At 36.3% G+C, this 15,004-nt stretch overlaps 1 protein-coding gene across 1 annotated transcript in view; it reads left to right on the top strand.

Moving 5' to 3' along the window:
- Positions 1-5,300: 5,300 nt before the first annotated feature.
- LOC112151875 (synaptic vesicle glycoprotein 2B) overlaps positions 5,301-15,004 on the top strand; it is a 30,683-nt gene continuing 20,979 nt past the window's right edge. Inside the window, exons 1-2 of the mRNA XM_024280995.2 lie at positions 5,301-5,534; positions 12,062-12,545. Of these exons, the coding sequence (XP_024136763.1) occupies positions 12,310-12,545 (236 nt within the window). The 5' untranslated portion in view covers positions 5,301-5,534; positions 12,062-12,309. The remainder of the gene's footprint in view (positions 5,535-12,061; positions 12,546-15,004) is intronic.

Genomic DNA, 15,004 nt, shown 5'->3' with positions numbered 1-15,004 from the left:
CCATCCATCCATCCATCCATCCATCCATCCATCCATCCATCCATCCATCCATCCATCCATCCATCCATCCATCCAGAAATAATGCATGAATATTGACGTGTTACAATTACAAACCATTAAGCTCTGGGCTACAGTTTTATCTGCTCTTGATCCAACACATTTTTGATAAATACTCAGAAATGCAGTTTAAATTATTTTTTTATTGCCTCCAAGAACGTGTTAATTTTCATTTTCATTGGAGTCTGTCTTTAAATGGTCATTAAAAATGTACCCAGACACACCATCATCTTGTGGAGACTTTTCTTATAAACAAATTGTGTTAAATGTTCATCTTTGTTGACTTTTTGTGTTCTAGTGGTGCAGTAAAAATCCTCTTAGAACGGTAACATAACAGGTAAATGAGAAGTTTGTGTTTTCTTAAAACATCCTGTTTTAAGGAAAAAAAATGTTTGTTTTACAAGAAAAATTATATAATTAAGACAATTATTTAATAGAAAAATAATCTTTATTTTAAAAATATGTTTTAATGACCAGAATTTTTTTAAGCAGAAATTCTTGGTAAGACAATTTTTCATTCCCCATTAATTTTTTTTTTTTATTGTTTAATACAATATTTTCAATTATGAGAATGTTTGATGTGTTTTAAAGGAAGCTGTTTGTTTTGCAGTGGAGCATGTCTAAAAAACAGACATGAATTCAGGAGCAGCATTTCTCTTGTTCTTTATTGTTATGTTTGCATTTTTTCTCTTTCTGAGCAAATGTCAGCAGTTCTGCAAAAATTCTTAATCATTAATAACTCTACAGTTTTCTAACTTTAAAGATCCAACATGAAATAAAATGAAGTCATTTTCCAGTCTTAGAAAGCTTCACTCACAAAAAAAATCACATTTTCTTCAAAAATATTTCTTTATTCGAGCTTTGGAGAAGTAAAAACTGTTCTTTTCTTGGATTCGCCTCACAGAGCAGATGTCCTCTGTGATGCTGGAGCTGCAGGAGAAGGTTTGATCTGAGGACATGAAGGCAGATGTGGAGAGCTGCCAGCAGGAGAGAACACATTTTAATCAGCATCCTCTTTCATTGATTAGTTTTTCCCTTTTTCTTTTTCCAGGCTGTGGTTTGGCGGTGCGGTCAGATTTAATCCAGTTTGATGGACTAAGATGTGCTGAGTCAGCAGTCAGTCTCAGAAAATCAAACAAGTCAGGATGAAATGTGCCGATTCACAAAAACAAGGATGTTTTTGTTTTACATTAAAGTCTATTTAGATGTTAATACTTTCATATTATTAATGATAAAAATGCTGTGTCATCTGTTGACTGGGGAGGCTTTCCGTTTACAGAGTTTATTTATTTATTTAATTTTTTTAGATAAATAAAAACAATCAGACAAAATCTGTAAAAATATAATACAATTGTAAATTTCTCAACTTTTTCTAAAAATAACATGAATAAAGAACATTTTTTTTCTCGCAAACATTTAACACAAACGATAATAATTTGGTTGCTATTCTAAACTTTTTCAAACAACAAGAAAAAAAAAACAATTTGATGAATTTTATGATTACATAACAGCAAAGACTGCAAACAGAATTCAAATACCTACTCTGTTCACTGATTTTGTTAAAGACCCACTCTGACAAAAAAAATTGTTATAGGTGTCTTTAACATATTATTGTGGTTTTTATCTAACGATAGAGGACAAAAATAAAGACATTTAAGCTTAATTTGCATTTCTATGTATTTTTCTAAACAAACCATTGTAAATCAGGAGTAGATGAAAAAATTGTTGTTGGAAAACACTTGTAGCAGTGATAAAAATGCTGCGATTGGGGCTTCCATGGGATGGGTGATGGGAAGTGGGGGCAGACTTACTTAGTGTCAGCAGTCCCATCCACAACTCAGACGTGAATTTTTGATGAACTCCTGCCGCTCTACAGAAACTATGTCCTAGAAAACGACACAGGATTTTGTTATTATTATAATTTTGGCTAAAATTTACATAATAATAATTAAAAGGCCACAGGGAAAACGTTTAAAATAGATCAAAAGATGATTGGAGTGGGACTTAATCTAAAATAATCCAGATAGTCATGTGAGTTTTTTGCACATTTTTTTCAGAACTTTTTTAAGTGCCATTTTTTTTAAAGCACAACAAACTTGACCTGTATAGTGTTATGGTGATCAGCCCTCTCAACATTGAGAAAACCCTGGTTCAAATCCCTGCTGAGTTCTTCAGAGTCTGAAGTTTCCATGATTTCCTCCTGCATTTGTGGGTTTTCAGGAACTCTATCTTCCTCCATCAGTCCCTCTGGTGTGAACGTGTGGTTGCTGTTTCTCCACCTCCACCTGACAGTAGCAACAACCTGAACAGGATGGAGCAAAAACGTTAGAATGCTCTTTGTTTTTGGTTTCATCCAGTGATGTTCAGGGTTCCCATCAGAAAGTCTGTGAGCTGCTCAGTTTTTGGTGAATCTTTAAAATGACTTCAGTTGGTCTTTATTAACGTGTTTGGGGTAAAGAATCTAAAACTGCCTGATAATTTGCGTTTGTGCAGCTGATATCACATTCACGCTTTAATGTCCAGGCGTGTTCCTGCTTCTGCAGTCCAACTGTCCGACTGATTACATCCTCGTAATCCTCGGCCAGCGGCTTTACGCTGCCAAAGTGTGCCACCCGGATTACGGATGTTCCCCGATGCCTGAATGTGTGTCTGTGTGTAAGCATCTCCTGCAGATCAAACCAACTGCTGTCAATATGATGCAAGTGAAGGAATACACCCATTGGATCCAAACCATGTGATGCAAAAAGGGGGCGGAGCTTGCTCACACACTCTCATGAGGAGTTTTCTGTAGTTTTATTGCTATTTGATGCTTTGCAGGGTCAGATGTTAAAGAAAAAATAACCCTTTTCTTCTCAACAATCACAATCTAAATGAAACGGACAGTAAAGTAGTTCTCACTCCTGACCTGCAAACACTGTTGTTTCCTTCAGAGGGTTTGGAGAAGATCTTAACTGGAGGTAAAAGGAGGTATCTTAAAAAAACGAGGGAACACTAATCTTTACAGAAAAATCACTAGAAAGAAGTAAATTATCTGTCAGTAAATTTTACTTTAAAATAAATCAAAAAATAAAATATCAAAATCTAGAAACAATAAGTTCTACACAAGTATTCCAAAAGGGAAAAATAAGCTAAAAACTATATTAAGACATAATTACATGCTAAGTCTTTTATTTAGCAAATTCTAATCAAATAGTTTGTATTTTTTGAGTTTTTATGTATCTAACTGTTGTTCATTTTTATTACATTGATAAAAAAAAAACTAGCATAGAAGGTGTAAATTTCTAATTTTATAGCAAAATGTGAACAAAACGAGAATCTTAGTACAGGTTGGTACATCTTATAGTAAATCCACATAAATTTAAAAATAGCACTTATTCTCAGAATATAAATCTACATTTTTGTTTGCAAAATAATTATTTACTGAACTTAAAATAACATCTTAAATCTTTGTTATATATATATATATATATGAACTTTCGCAAATTCTGTGTTTGTAAATATATGAATGCAAAAAATGTTTATTTTGCTGTTCTTTTCATCATATTTATTTTTTGTGTTCATATTACTCTGTGTGTAGATAAAGACCTCTATGTATATTTACAAGGTTAAATAAGGAAGAAGGAGCTTGGACTTGAAAAGCTATTAGCTTCATCCAAAACACCTGTGATTGATGTGGGATAACTTGAGTTACTACTTTTTTTTTTTGTTGTTGTTGTTGTTGTTGTTCGAAAATAAAAGTTGAAAATTTTCAAGATGCAAGAGTTTGGAATAAAAAGATTTTGACTCATTTTAATAGTAATTTTCTTATTTCTAGCTCTTAATGAGTAAAAAACATTTTTGACATTCTGACTTTCAGAAAAGCTTGGAAAGGTGTAGAGCAAAGAGAATTTAAAACAGCTTCAAACCCGGTATAGGTATATAAATATGAAATGTAAATGTATAAGACAAAGTTTTAAATCGTTTAGGTATTCAGTAGTGTTTAAGGCACAGACCAAATGAAGACAAGGTGAATTTTGTAGCATTTTAACAGATTTTTTTACTATCTGCACAGTTCTGCAGCAGATAGTAAAAAATACCACCATAAATAAATGAGTTTCCATCCGTTTGAAATTGGAAAACTTTCTGTTTTTTCTTTGTTTTTTTTAAAGACTATTTCGACCCAAATGGAATATTTTTAGAAAACTTACACCGTTTAAAATGGTATGAAGTGACTGCAAAGTGTGAAAGAAAAGCAGCACAAACCTGTGTGTGTTCCCGTGTTAATGAGCACACAGACGCTGATCCATATGGCCTGTCTGCAGGGGCAGGAACGCAGAAGCTGAACACACTTATTCTTTTCTTTAACTTTTTTTTCTTTTTAAACCTGACAAAATGCATCTTTTTTTTTTTAGATTTTGGATTTTTCTTTTTTAATTAGAATTACTTCTATATTTAAATTCTATTGTAAATTACTATTAACTATATTTTATCTTCATACTGTTGGACAGTCGTGCAATATATTTCACAGTATATCATACTATGTATGTATGCATGTGACAAATAAAATTATTTCAGCCTAAAATAATAGGAAGTGTCGCTAAACGACTGCAGGGGTGTGAAAAAGCTAACAGCTTTGCAGCTAAATGAGTTGAGAAAATGTAACAACCTCCTCCTCCAGAACATGTGAGGTCTGATTAAAAAAAAAAAAATACCAAAAAAAAATCCCCTTTTCACCAGAAATAAAAGCACAGATTTCAAACTGTTCTGAGTCGACGAGGACGAGGTGTTGATGAGAAGAAACAGCCTTCGAGAGGATGTGTCTTCTCCCGTTTTTTCATTTTCTCCATCATTCATCAATTAATTATGAAGCCTCAGCACACAAAGGCAGCAGAGTGGAGGGAGAAGAAGATTACACGAAGATGGAGATCACATCTGAATTCGACAATATTTTTTGTAAAATAAAAAAAAGATGTTTATTTTCTCCTCATGATGGCTTTTATTTAGTCCTTTCTAAGTTTATTTAAGGTAAAATTAATGAAGAGGAGATTGTTCCGATTCTAGGAGCTCTGGAACTTTTGCATCATGACAGAAATCTCATCCAGCATCACTGTTTTCCACATCTGTCATCCCCCTCCTCCTCCTCTTCCTCGCTCTTCATCCCTCTTTACCTCTCTTGCCTGAAACCCCCCCACCAGCCTCCATCTTCCACCCATCTGCCTCCTCCCCGCCCATCCCCACCCTCCTTGTTTGCCCCCCTCCTGGAAGCCAGATGGCTCGCTCTGACTCTCAGTGCAGCAGGGTGGACTGTACCACTGCAGGTGAGGAGCGGGGAGTTGAGGGGATGTAGGGAGGAGTGTATGGAGGGGGGGCTGGCACATCCTTCCCTGCCCATAATCCCTCAGTTGTGCTTCTGTGTGTGGATGCTCTGCAGGTTTCCAAAGTGATCCATGAGTGAACGGACGGAGCCGCTTCCATCAGCTTCAGTCAGACTCGTCCCGGTAAGAGAAGTGATGCTGTTTGTGAACTGGAGGGGGGGGGTCACAAAGAGGCTGAATGTTGAACTCTTCCTAGATAACCCCTGCTTTAATTCTTACTTTAATATTAACTAAGTAAACCTGAACAAAGAGGCAGAAATGACAGCTGGGAGGATGCTATGTGTTTAAAAAAAACCTTCTGTTTAGCTTCTGATCCATTCTGCTCAGATCTGAACTTTTCAATATGTTGGTGCCCTGCTGTCAGCCGGTGTGCACTGCGGAGGATGACGAGTTTCTGACAAGGTGCAAAGTAAAAGAGGGCACGGATCTATTTTTAACAAGCAGGAGGCTGGAAAGCTTCTATTCATCTGGGATTGCTTGCCAGCAGCATTATGTAATCAATGCACACACACCAATGCAAACACCGGTCTCATGTTACACTCTTTTTTTCCTCCCGTTTGCACAGTCTGGTTAACAGCAGCGGCGTGCACACTGCAGTAGCTGTCGAGTTATTCTTTGATGGCCTGAAGTGATGCTGACGTCCTCCAGCTTCTGAACATCAGTTCGTCTTGATTTCTCCACAAACGCATTATTTATTCCTGTTTAAATTAACATTAAGAAACAGGGAATTTCACAAAAATAGAACTTATCAACTGTTGACACGATCAATGCAATTCTAGTAGATTCTGAAGGAGAAAAGCTGCTTTTCTCCTTCAGAATCTACTAGAATTATGTTGATCGTGTTGGCAGTTGAAGGGTTACAGTGTGTTAAAGATTTTGTGTTTAGGCGTCACCAATGATGTCTAAGGTGTTAAAGGGTTAAAAAAATTATGATTTAGTATCTTTTAGCATAACAAAGAAAACAAAAGTGGCTAGTTCTGCTGATCATACATTCCCTTTCTCCACTTCCCCACGTTTACTGACAAGACTTTCCTCATTTTTTCTTATTTTATGATATTTTAATGTATTTTCAAAACATTCTTTTAATTATAACTATGACACTTTAAGCCAAAATCTAAAAACCTGTGTTTTTGACAGTTTCTGCAGGAATTTAAAAGAAATTCACCTCTGAGTTGTGGGGAGTTAGCCTAACTCCATTTCCCAGCATCCCCTTTGTTTACACCAGGTGTGTTTGAGATGACTTGCGCTTTGCCTGGATCGTTGGCGAGACTACAGGCAGGGGCGGGGAAAGGCGCCTGAGATGAAGGGAGACTGAACAAGGACAGGAAGTCTGGGGTTGTCCTTAAGCCTCCCCCCCTTAGTACAATCTGTGCTACTATGTCTTCTATAATATTTTTAACATCCCTCAGGGGACAACTGATAAAAAAAGGGATAATTTAACATCCACTTTCCCAGAGAAATACCTAAAATGTAAGTTAAAATTAACTTTTAAAAGTAACTTTTAAACAGTAACACACATAACCAAAGATGATTTGAAATATTGCTTATTTTTTCATCAGTGACTCAATAATTTCCAGAAAGAGTTACAAAATTTCCCCAGTTTTCTTCATTTAGCAACTACAAGAACTGTCAGGACACCGTTTCCCACAATGCATTGTTTCGTAATCATCAAGGCGTTTTGTTAGCTAGGTCATAACAATGACTAATTTAATAGTCGATTAGTCATTACTTTATATTATATGGAGTCAGAGTGTAGTAAAGTTTAAAGTTATAATGGCATTATGCTAGCTATTTTGGACTATTTTGTCATTTATTAGTTTTTTTAGGTGATAGTTTAGCTAATATTTCAGCTATATACTACCTATTTTGGCTAATTTAGGATTTTTTTCAGGGGTTTTTTTTTTTTTTTTGGTCATTTTGGAGTTTAGCTAATATTTCAGTTGCATGCTAGCTATTTTGGCTATCATAGGCTTTTTTCAGTTTCTTAAGCTAATTTGCTTTTTAAATAATATTTTAGCTGGTTATCAGCTTCAGTGATTTCAGCTACCAACTTCAACGTTTTTAGCTATCAATTTCAGCATCTTCAGCTATCAGTACCAGTATATTCAGTGGCCAAATTCAGCTTACAGCATTCACACTAGCATTATTGCAGGTAATGCTATATACTCCTTTTTTGAGATAGTTTGAAGCTAATCATGGTTAAGATGTGTGCTTTACATCCAGTTTGTGCATGACCCGATTGGTCGACTAATCGTAAAAAATAACCGGTTATTAGTTGACTATTAAAATAATTGTTTGTGGCAGCCCTGGCTGGCTGGAAGCTGCCTTGATGACTACAAAACAATGCATTGTAGGAAACGGTGTTCTGGCAGTTCTTGTACTTCTACGTGGTTCTGATCAGAAATGACTGGCGCTAAAGTATTTTGTAACTCTTTCTGGGAAGTAGTGAATCACTGATGTGAAAATGAACAAGATTTCAAATTATCTGTGGTTTTTATTTGTTATTATTGCCCTTAAAAGTTAACTTTCATTCAATTTTATTAATTTCTCTAGGACAGTGCAAATTAAATTAACCTAGTGGCTCTTTTTCATCTGTTATCTAAGGACAGATGTGGAAAATGATTGTAAAAAAAATAATATTAAAGTTCATACTAAGGAGGAGTGGCATATTAAAATTCAACTGAATGTTAAGGACAACCCCCAAATCCCTGTTCTCGTACAGTCTTGCTGTTCTCCTTCATCTCAGGCGCCTTTTCCCCGCCCCCGCCTGCAACCGCCTGGTCTTGGTGACAATCCAGGCCAGGCGCAAGTCATCTCAAACAGACCTATTTTATGGCTGTGCTCGCCTAGGTAGGCACCTTGCACTCGCCATACTTTGGCACATGTGACGTTTGAGCAAAAAAGTTAACCAGCGTACACCGCCCTGCAGGCGATCTGCGCAGTGCTGCAACATCCTTGGTCATCTCAAACACACTTTCTCTCTCCCACTAGCTTACAGTCCTCACACCACCAACCTAACATTACCAGTGCAACAAGAATGGCGAGCAATATTGGAGCTATCCAGCTGTACAGTTTTAAACCAGATTCCAGTTCAGATGAGGAAAACAAAGACGTTCATGGATCTATTTGTCTGTGAGTGAATAAAGAAATACTAAAAAATGCAGTTTCAATTTAAATTTTCTTTATATTCGTCAACCATCATCAGAAAATTGTCACAATAATATGATGAAAACACCCAAAACACGATTTTCATCATCTTCGGTCTTCAAAAACGTTTCTGGCGTGTATGCAGTTCTCCTGGTTTGAGCTTTAGGATGAGTTTGCAGGAAACTCTAATAATAAACAACGGTGTCCTTGTTTACTCCTCCATCAGATTAGCAGGTTTTATTAGAAGTCTGTGAGAAACAGGCTGATAAACAGAGCGATCCGTGACGCAGACAGAAGAAAGTGAAGCTGCCGTCTTTGCACGTTTTCATTTCCTTCTGAACGAGTTTATCTGATGGTTTCACTCCTGTTTGTTGTTTACTGAAAAGATTGTTGCAGGTAAAAAAAAAAAAAGAAAAAAATCCCAAATGAAGCGTCTTATTCTATTGTTGCTCTTTTGGAAACCTGGTTTATTTAAGATCAATCAGAGATACTTTGTTATGCTGAGAGAATAACACATGTTGCACCAGAAGAAGCTTCCTTTTGGAAAGATGGTAGCACAGATAATAAAGATTAAATGTACAGTAGCAGAATGACATTCACAAAAACAAAACTTATCACGTACTTTGATAAAAATAAAAAAGTAAGATTAGTAAGAATTTGCTGTTTTTTAGAAAAGGAAGAAGTTATAGTTTTGGGGACACATCAGTTCAATTAACAGTTTTTCTGTAGAGTAACCTGATTTCAATCCTTTTAATGTCTACCCGATGTTAATAACAGTTTAAAAGGCTTCAACAGTCTTAGTCGCAAGTAAATATTTTGAGATTTTACAATATTTTTTTGTTTTATGTGAAAAACCCTGCTGTATCTCAGAACCAAACCTATATAAGACATTCACCCCAAACTGAGAGCAAACATGCATGTTTAATAATGCCAGAGATCAATAATCTTTGAGCAATAAAGGATATTTTACTTATTTTACTTTAATTGCAGCTAATTACCAAATATAAGGGAACCCCAAATTGACCCCTGTGGAACACCAACATAAATGAGCTCATTTAATCCTCATAAAGAACACAGTTAGCACACAGAAAATACATTCAAATCTGAAATCCCTGTCCTCTATAGAGACAGAAACACAGCATGTCTGGATGTATATATCTGTTAAATTAATCTAGGTCAAATTTGATGTGATACACAATAAAAATTCTGTCGAAATTTAGACATTTTTAGCTTTTTATTATTGTTTCTTTAACTAAAACTTGTTTCAAACATGTCAATAGTAAAGTGCATGCAAAATGGCATGTATAGTGGATAATAATAATAATAATAATAGAAACAACAACAAAAATAAGACCGACAGGTTTGAAAGGGAGCGGGCAGAAGCCTGGGTCATTTAAGCCTGCTCCTTAAATTAAGATTTAAAATAAATAAAAGAAAACAGAGTAAAAAGGCATTTAAAAATACTTTAATTTTAAGTCACATTTTAAAAAGATAAATTATCTAATAAATTTACACTGCAAAGTGAAACAGGGATAAAACTAACATTAAAAGATTCAAAGTCAGCTCACTGCAGATTCCTCTAGAGCACGCCGTCACGTTCAGCACACAGATGAATGAAGCTGAATTGTGAGGGAAAAAATGAGAGCAACAAACCCAAAGGTCTTCACCCTGACCATTAGTGGTAATCCGCAGTAAATACGCCAGAAAAACCTCCCGTGATGGTGAACATCCTCAGAGGACAGAAGAAACCACAGACGCTCTGTTTTGTCTGCGTTTTCACAGTAATCTGGTTAAGATGTAACAATTGCAGAGAAATAAAACTTGCTTTTAAAGAGAGAACAGCTGAGGAAAGTAGATTTCTGCAGCATCCAGTCAGACTGGAACTGCTGTACAGTCAAGAGGAGTTTCTTCCATATCAGCTTTTGCTTCACGTTTTCTGCTCTACCTTGATTGTTCTTGGCTGTTTCTTGGTCTTTAGATCTTTGTGGATCCATGTTGTTTTCTATATTGAGATTCACTGAGTGCCATTATATTGTGTATTACATTGAAGCTGCCAGACATTTTTTTTTTTACATTTCTTTATCTAAGTTATGTTTTTTGTAGTTGAGTCATGGAATCTGGATTTAAAGTGAAATGAAAAAAGTGTTTTTTGTGTTTTTGACATGTTCTTGTGGCATTTTTATCATGATGGAGGACATATTCTGATAAATTTAGGTTTAAATTATGATTGAGAATTTTTTCTTCTAATCATTATGAATCAGGAGCAAATCTTTGGGGGAAAAAACGTGCAGGTGCTACAACTGGCAGGAAACAAGCTCCCTATTCTCCTCCATTGTGATGCATTCACTTGCAGACAAATAAACCCATGGATGTCGTTTTTCTTGTCCAAATTGGTATCTGACTGAGAACTGTACGACTGGATATCTCCAACGTTGCTCGCCATTTTTGCTGCACCGGTAATGTTAGCTCGGAGTTGTGAGGAACTGTAGGCTAGTGAGAGAAAGGGATGATGGGAAATAGAGACGGGCTTACTCAGGGGCAATGGTCCTTCACACAACTGAGACTAATTTGTAATGAACTCCTGCTGCTCTGCAGAAACTATGTCCTAGAAAGCAATGGATTAGGGATTTTGGCTAAAAACGGCAAAATTATATTTTAAACTGGTTTGAAAATAAAAAATAAATAAAAAAATAGATCAAAAGATGATCGAAGTAGGACGTCAAAGTCTTCTTTCTTCGTATTGAAAACAGTTTTAATATTGGGTGAATTTCTCCTCTATTAATAAGGTTCTATTCTATTCTATTCTATTCTATTCTATTCTATTCTATTCTATTCTATTCTTTTCATGTTCCCCATTTATCTAAGTGGTTTCATGGTTTTATCGGTCTGAGTGGTCAAACCCCACATTTATATTCCTCCAGTTTCTTGAATTGAATCCCTTTTTTTTTAATCATTAAGTCACTTTTTTGCTTTCTGGCTCCACCTCCATCATCTCCTGACACAATCGACTGAACTGAGCTAGCATGATGGAGTAACTAAATCATCAGAAGAACCTTAGAGAACCTATAGAAGCTAAAATATTTATAGACTAGATTAGAAGATTAAAAAAAAAATGACAGGAATTTTAACAGGTTTAAAGGTAACAACATCTCCTTCCAGCCTCTAAAAACCATTTTGTCTCCTAGATGCAAACTTTACTTTTTTTTTTTTTACTTATTTGGACTACATTAAGATTCATGCATTGGCTGGATGTATAGATGTGTGAGTCTGAATTTGGTTATATTTCATTTTTTATTGCATTTATTTTTACTTTGGAATAGGATTGCACTGCAGTCAATTTTGTTGTATATTACACAATGTCAGTAAGGATATTCAATTCAAAGGAAATCTGAAGTCCCAGATAAATGCTGGAAAAGGGAATAATGTTTATTTGAGTGCTTGCTGTTGAAGAGATGTTGATTAAGATTAATAAACTTACAATAAATGTTTTTATCTGTTTGCAGGTGTGAACTCTGAAGGCAAGGCATGCTGGGATTGTGGAGTTTTACCATGAAAATGCACAACACCTGAAAGAGGACAGAAAAACGTTTCTTCTTTTCACTCCAACAGAGCTTTAGAGTTTCTGATCTTTGGATTCTGAACTTACTCTGATACGAAAGTATTAAATTCATTTGGATCAAGTTCAGACAATTGGCTGAACCTCTTCTTCCTCTGCAACACATCACCAGTGCAGAACAGAGTGTAAGCCAGAATGGCGGACCCTTACCAGAACAACATATACCACCAGGGGGGTGGCGACAGCTACGGGACGTATGGAGAAGGAGGCGGCCACGATGGGTATGGCTATCAGGCCGAATACTCCCCTCAGGACGAAGATGCAGCGAGTGACGCGACTGAGGGACACGATGAGGAAGATCAGATGTATGAAGGAGAGTATCAGGGAATCCCACATCCTGATGAGGTGAAGGCGGCGCAGAGAGCAGCACGGTGAGGCGTGGTGGGGGTGGGAGGAGCTGTTCTGTATGAGATGTGACATCACTCACGACCGACATGACAAGAGGTCTGAAATAATAGGACTTTTAAAGATGATTCAGTTGTTCATTTTAAGAGACTTCTGGAATTCAAAACAAAATGAATAAGAGTAAATATATTTCAGATGGTTGCAGTGGTGTAGTGGTCAGGGTGTACCCAACCTGCACCCGACTGTAGCCAGTAAAGGCTCCAGCAACCCTGTGACCTCAAAAAGGATTTTTGGAGATGGATAGATGGAAGATGATCCTAGTTATAATTGTTCCCAATCATTAAATAGACATACTTTCACTTATACATACAGTACACACACAACACTTTAATCCGTTAAATGTAGTAAAGTAGATTATTGTGAATTTAAAAAGTAAAGGACCTTTGTTCAACTCTGCTGATCGTTAAAATTGAATAAACTTTTCCCTGTAAAGTTCCTTTTTTGTGAAAAACTACAAAACTACTGCACAATTTTAACATTAAATTTACTCTTTTTTAAAAATCTGGACTAAATAATGATGCATTGTTCTCTGCTTCTTGATGGGTTGTGTCCAACTAAGACATTGCTACTTTTTCAAAAAAATCTCGCTTGTCTATTTTGCTGCTTTTTCCGTCCATTTGGAGGAAACTCAAGATTTAAGGATTCTAACTTTTGTGACGAGTCATGTTTCATTATCAACATCTCAATGCACCTCTCCCTTGTTTCACTGGTGCATTCAGAGACAGCTGATCCACATTCTGATTTTTCCAACACAATGTGTTTTTGTCCACTAACAGTGAAGATAAAATCAGACCACTTAGAAAAGCAAACAGGGTGTGTTTACGAGGATTCATGTGTCTGCTGCTAAAAAAAGAAGAAGTCAGTGTGTAATCCAACCCCGGTTAAAGCTGTGCATCACTTTTTAGCTCTCTGAAGTTTGTTAATCCTTCACTGTAATGTATATATACACTGTAAAAACTGAATCTGAAGAAAGTCCTTGTTTCAGGAAAAATAAGAAAACTTGTCACAGTGAATAGAATTTCTTCCTTGAAACACTAATTCTTACTAAGAACATTTTTCTTACCCCACAGGCAATTTTTTTGATTAATTTAAAGAAAACTTGCCAATGGAGGAAGACTTATTTCTCAGGGTTCTGTTTATGCAGATGCTCACAGATCCATTATTATCTTTGAAAATTGTCTTGTCCAAAAGTTAAGTTCAAGAACGAAGATTTTGGCCACAATTAAAAGTCGATCCTGGCAGCTAAAGTCAGACCGAACCCAGACGTCGAGGGCTGCATGTGGGGTCCTTCTTGTTTTCTAGTTATCTATAACTTGGATGAAGTGTTTGGAGAAGCTTCAGGGTGGAGTTGTTTGGAAAAGAAGCAGAAGAGCAGCTCTTCAAGATGTTGACACAATCGACCGGTTTTATTCATGCATCCATTTTATTTCTACTGCCACCAACTTCACTGCTTTTTGAAAGTCATGTCCTAAAGACAAACAAGAAGATCCCTAAACTTATTTTAATCCAAAAATTTCCTTTGATTTGAACAATTTTCTACAGTTATAAAAGGGGGTGAGTGCTGTTTATAATGAATGGCTATTTAAACAGAAAAAAATGAATTTAGCAGTACCCGTGTGTGCTTGACTTCTAATATTTAACTCAATAATGAAACAAAAAGACTTTGGTAGATTTTAGAGTATTGCGAGAGTCCCAGGCTGAAATCCATCGGTTTACTGAAGATAATCCTCAAATAAAGTCTTAAGTCTTAAGTTTAAGGGTGTTCTCAATCTGGATACAATTGGTTCGTTTAAAGTGAACCAGTTTGGCTGAATGCAAATTCTTCCCCTACCCCTACAGCTTCTCCTTACCTCTACATTTAGCCATCCAAATGGAAACTTATGGAAAAATAGTGTCTTCGAATTCGAACGTCACTCCCACTTAATGACATCATCAATAGTCGCCGGTCAGCTATGTTAGCCCAGAGCTACCAGTGCTTAGAAATATATAATGACATTGGTTTTTAGAATTTTAAGAAGGTACTAAACAAAGCATCATTATTTACATTTAAATGTAAACTTTTCAGAGCCCACCCACATGAAGAAATGTGCGTCTCTTCAGCGGCACAGCGCGATGCGGTTCACCCTCACAGCGGAGGGTTCTGTATCCCTTCACGGCGAGGGTTAGGCCTTGAAAAAACTCTTTTGGACGACCCTACCCCTTCAAATCCCCCCTACAACTGACACTTATCCGCGTACCTCCATAGCCGTCGTCTCCTCAATAACTGCCTTGCAGCATGGTTTCACCCTACCAAAGTAGCAGTAAAAAGTGTTGTACCTGACGTTGATACAAATGTTAAAAATTGTTCTGGGAAATATGAAGTTTGAATAACTGAACTATTCCGACAATAAATGGAAAACGTAGGGCTTCCAATATTCTTTCTTTT

This window comes from Oryzias melastigma, linkage group LG6, assembly GCF_002922805.2.
Source record: "Oryzias melastigma strain HK-1 linkage group LG6, ASM292280v2, whole genome shotgun sequence".
Lineage (NCBI taxonomy): Eukaryota > Metazoa > Chordata > Actinopteri > Beloniformes > Adrianichthyidae > Oryzias > Oryzias melastigma.
Note: the sequence above shows the minus strand (reverse complement) of the source record. Positions and strands in the feature narration are given on the sequence as shown.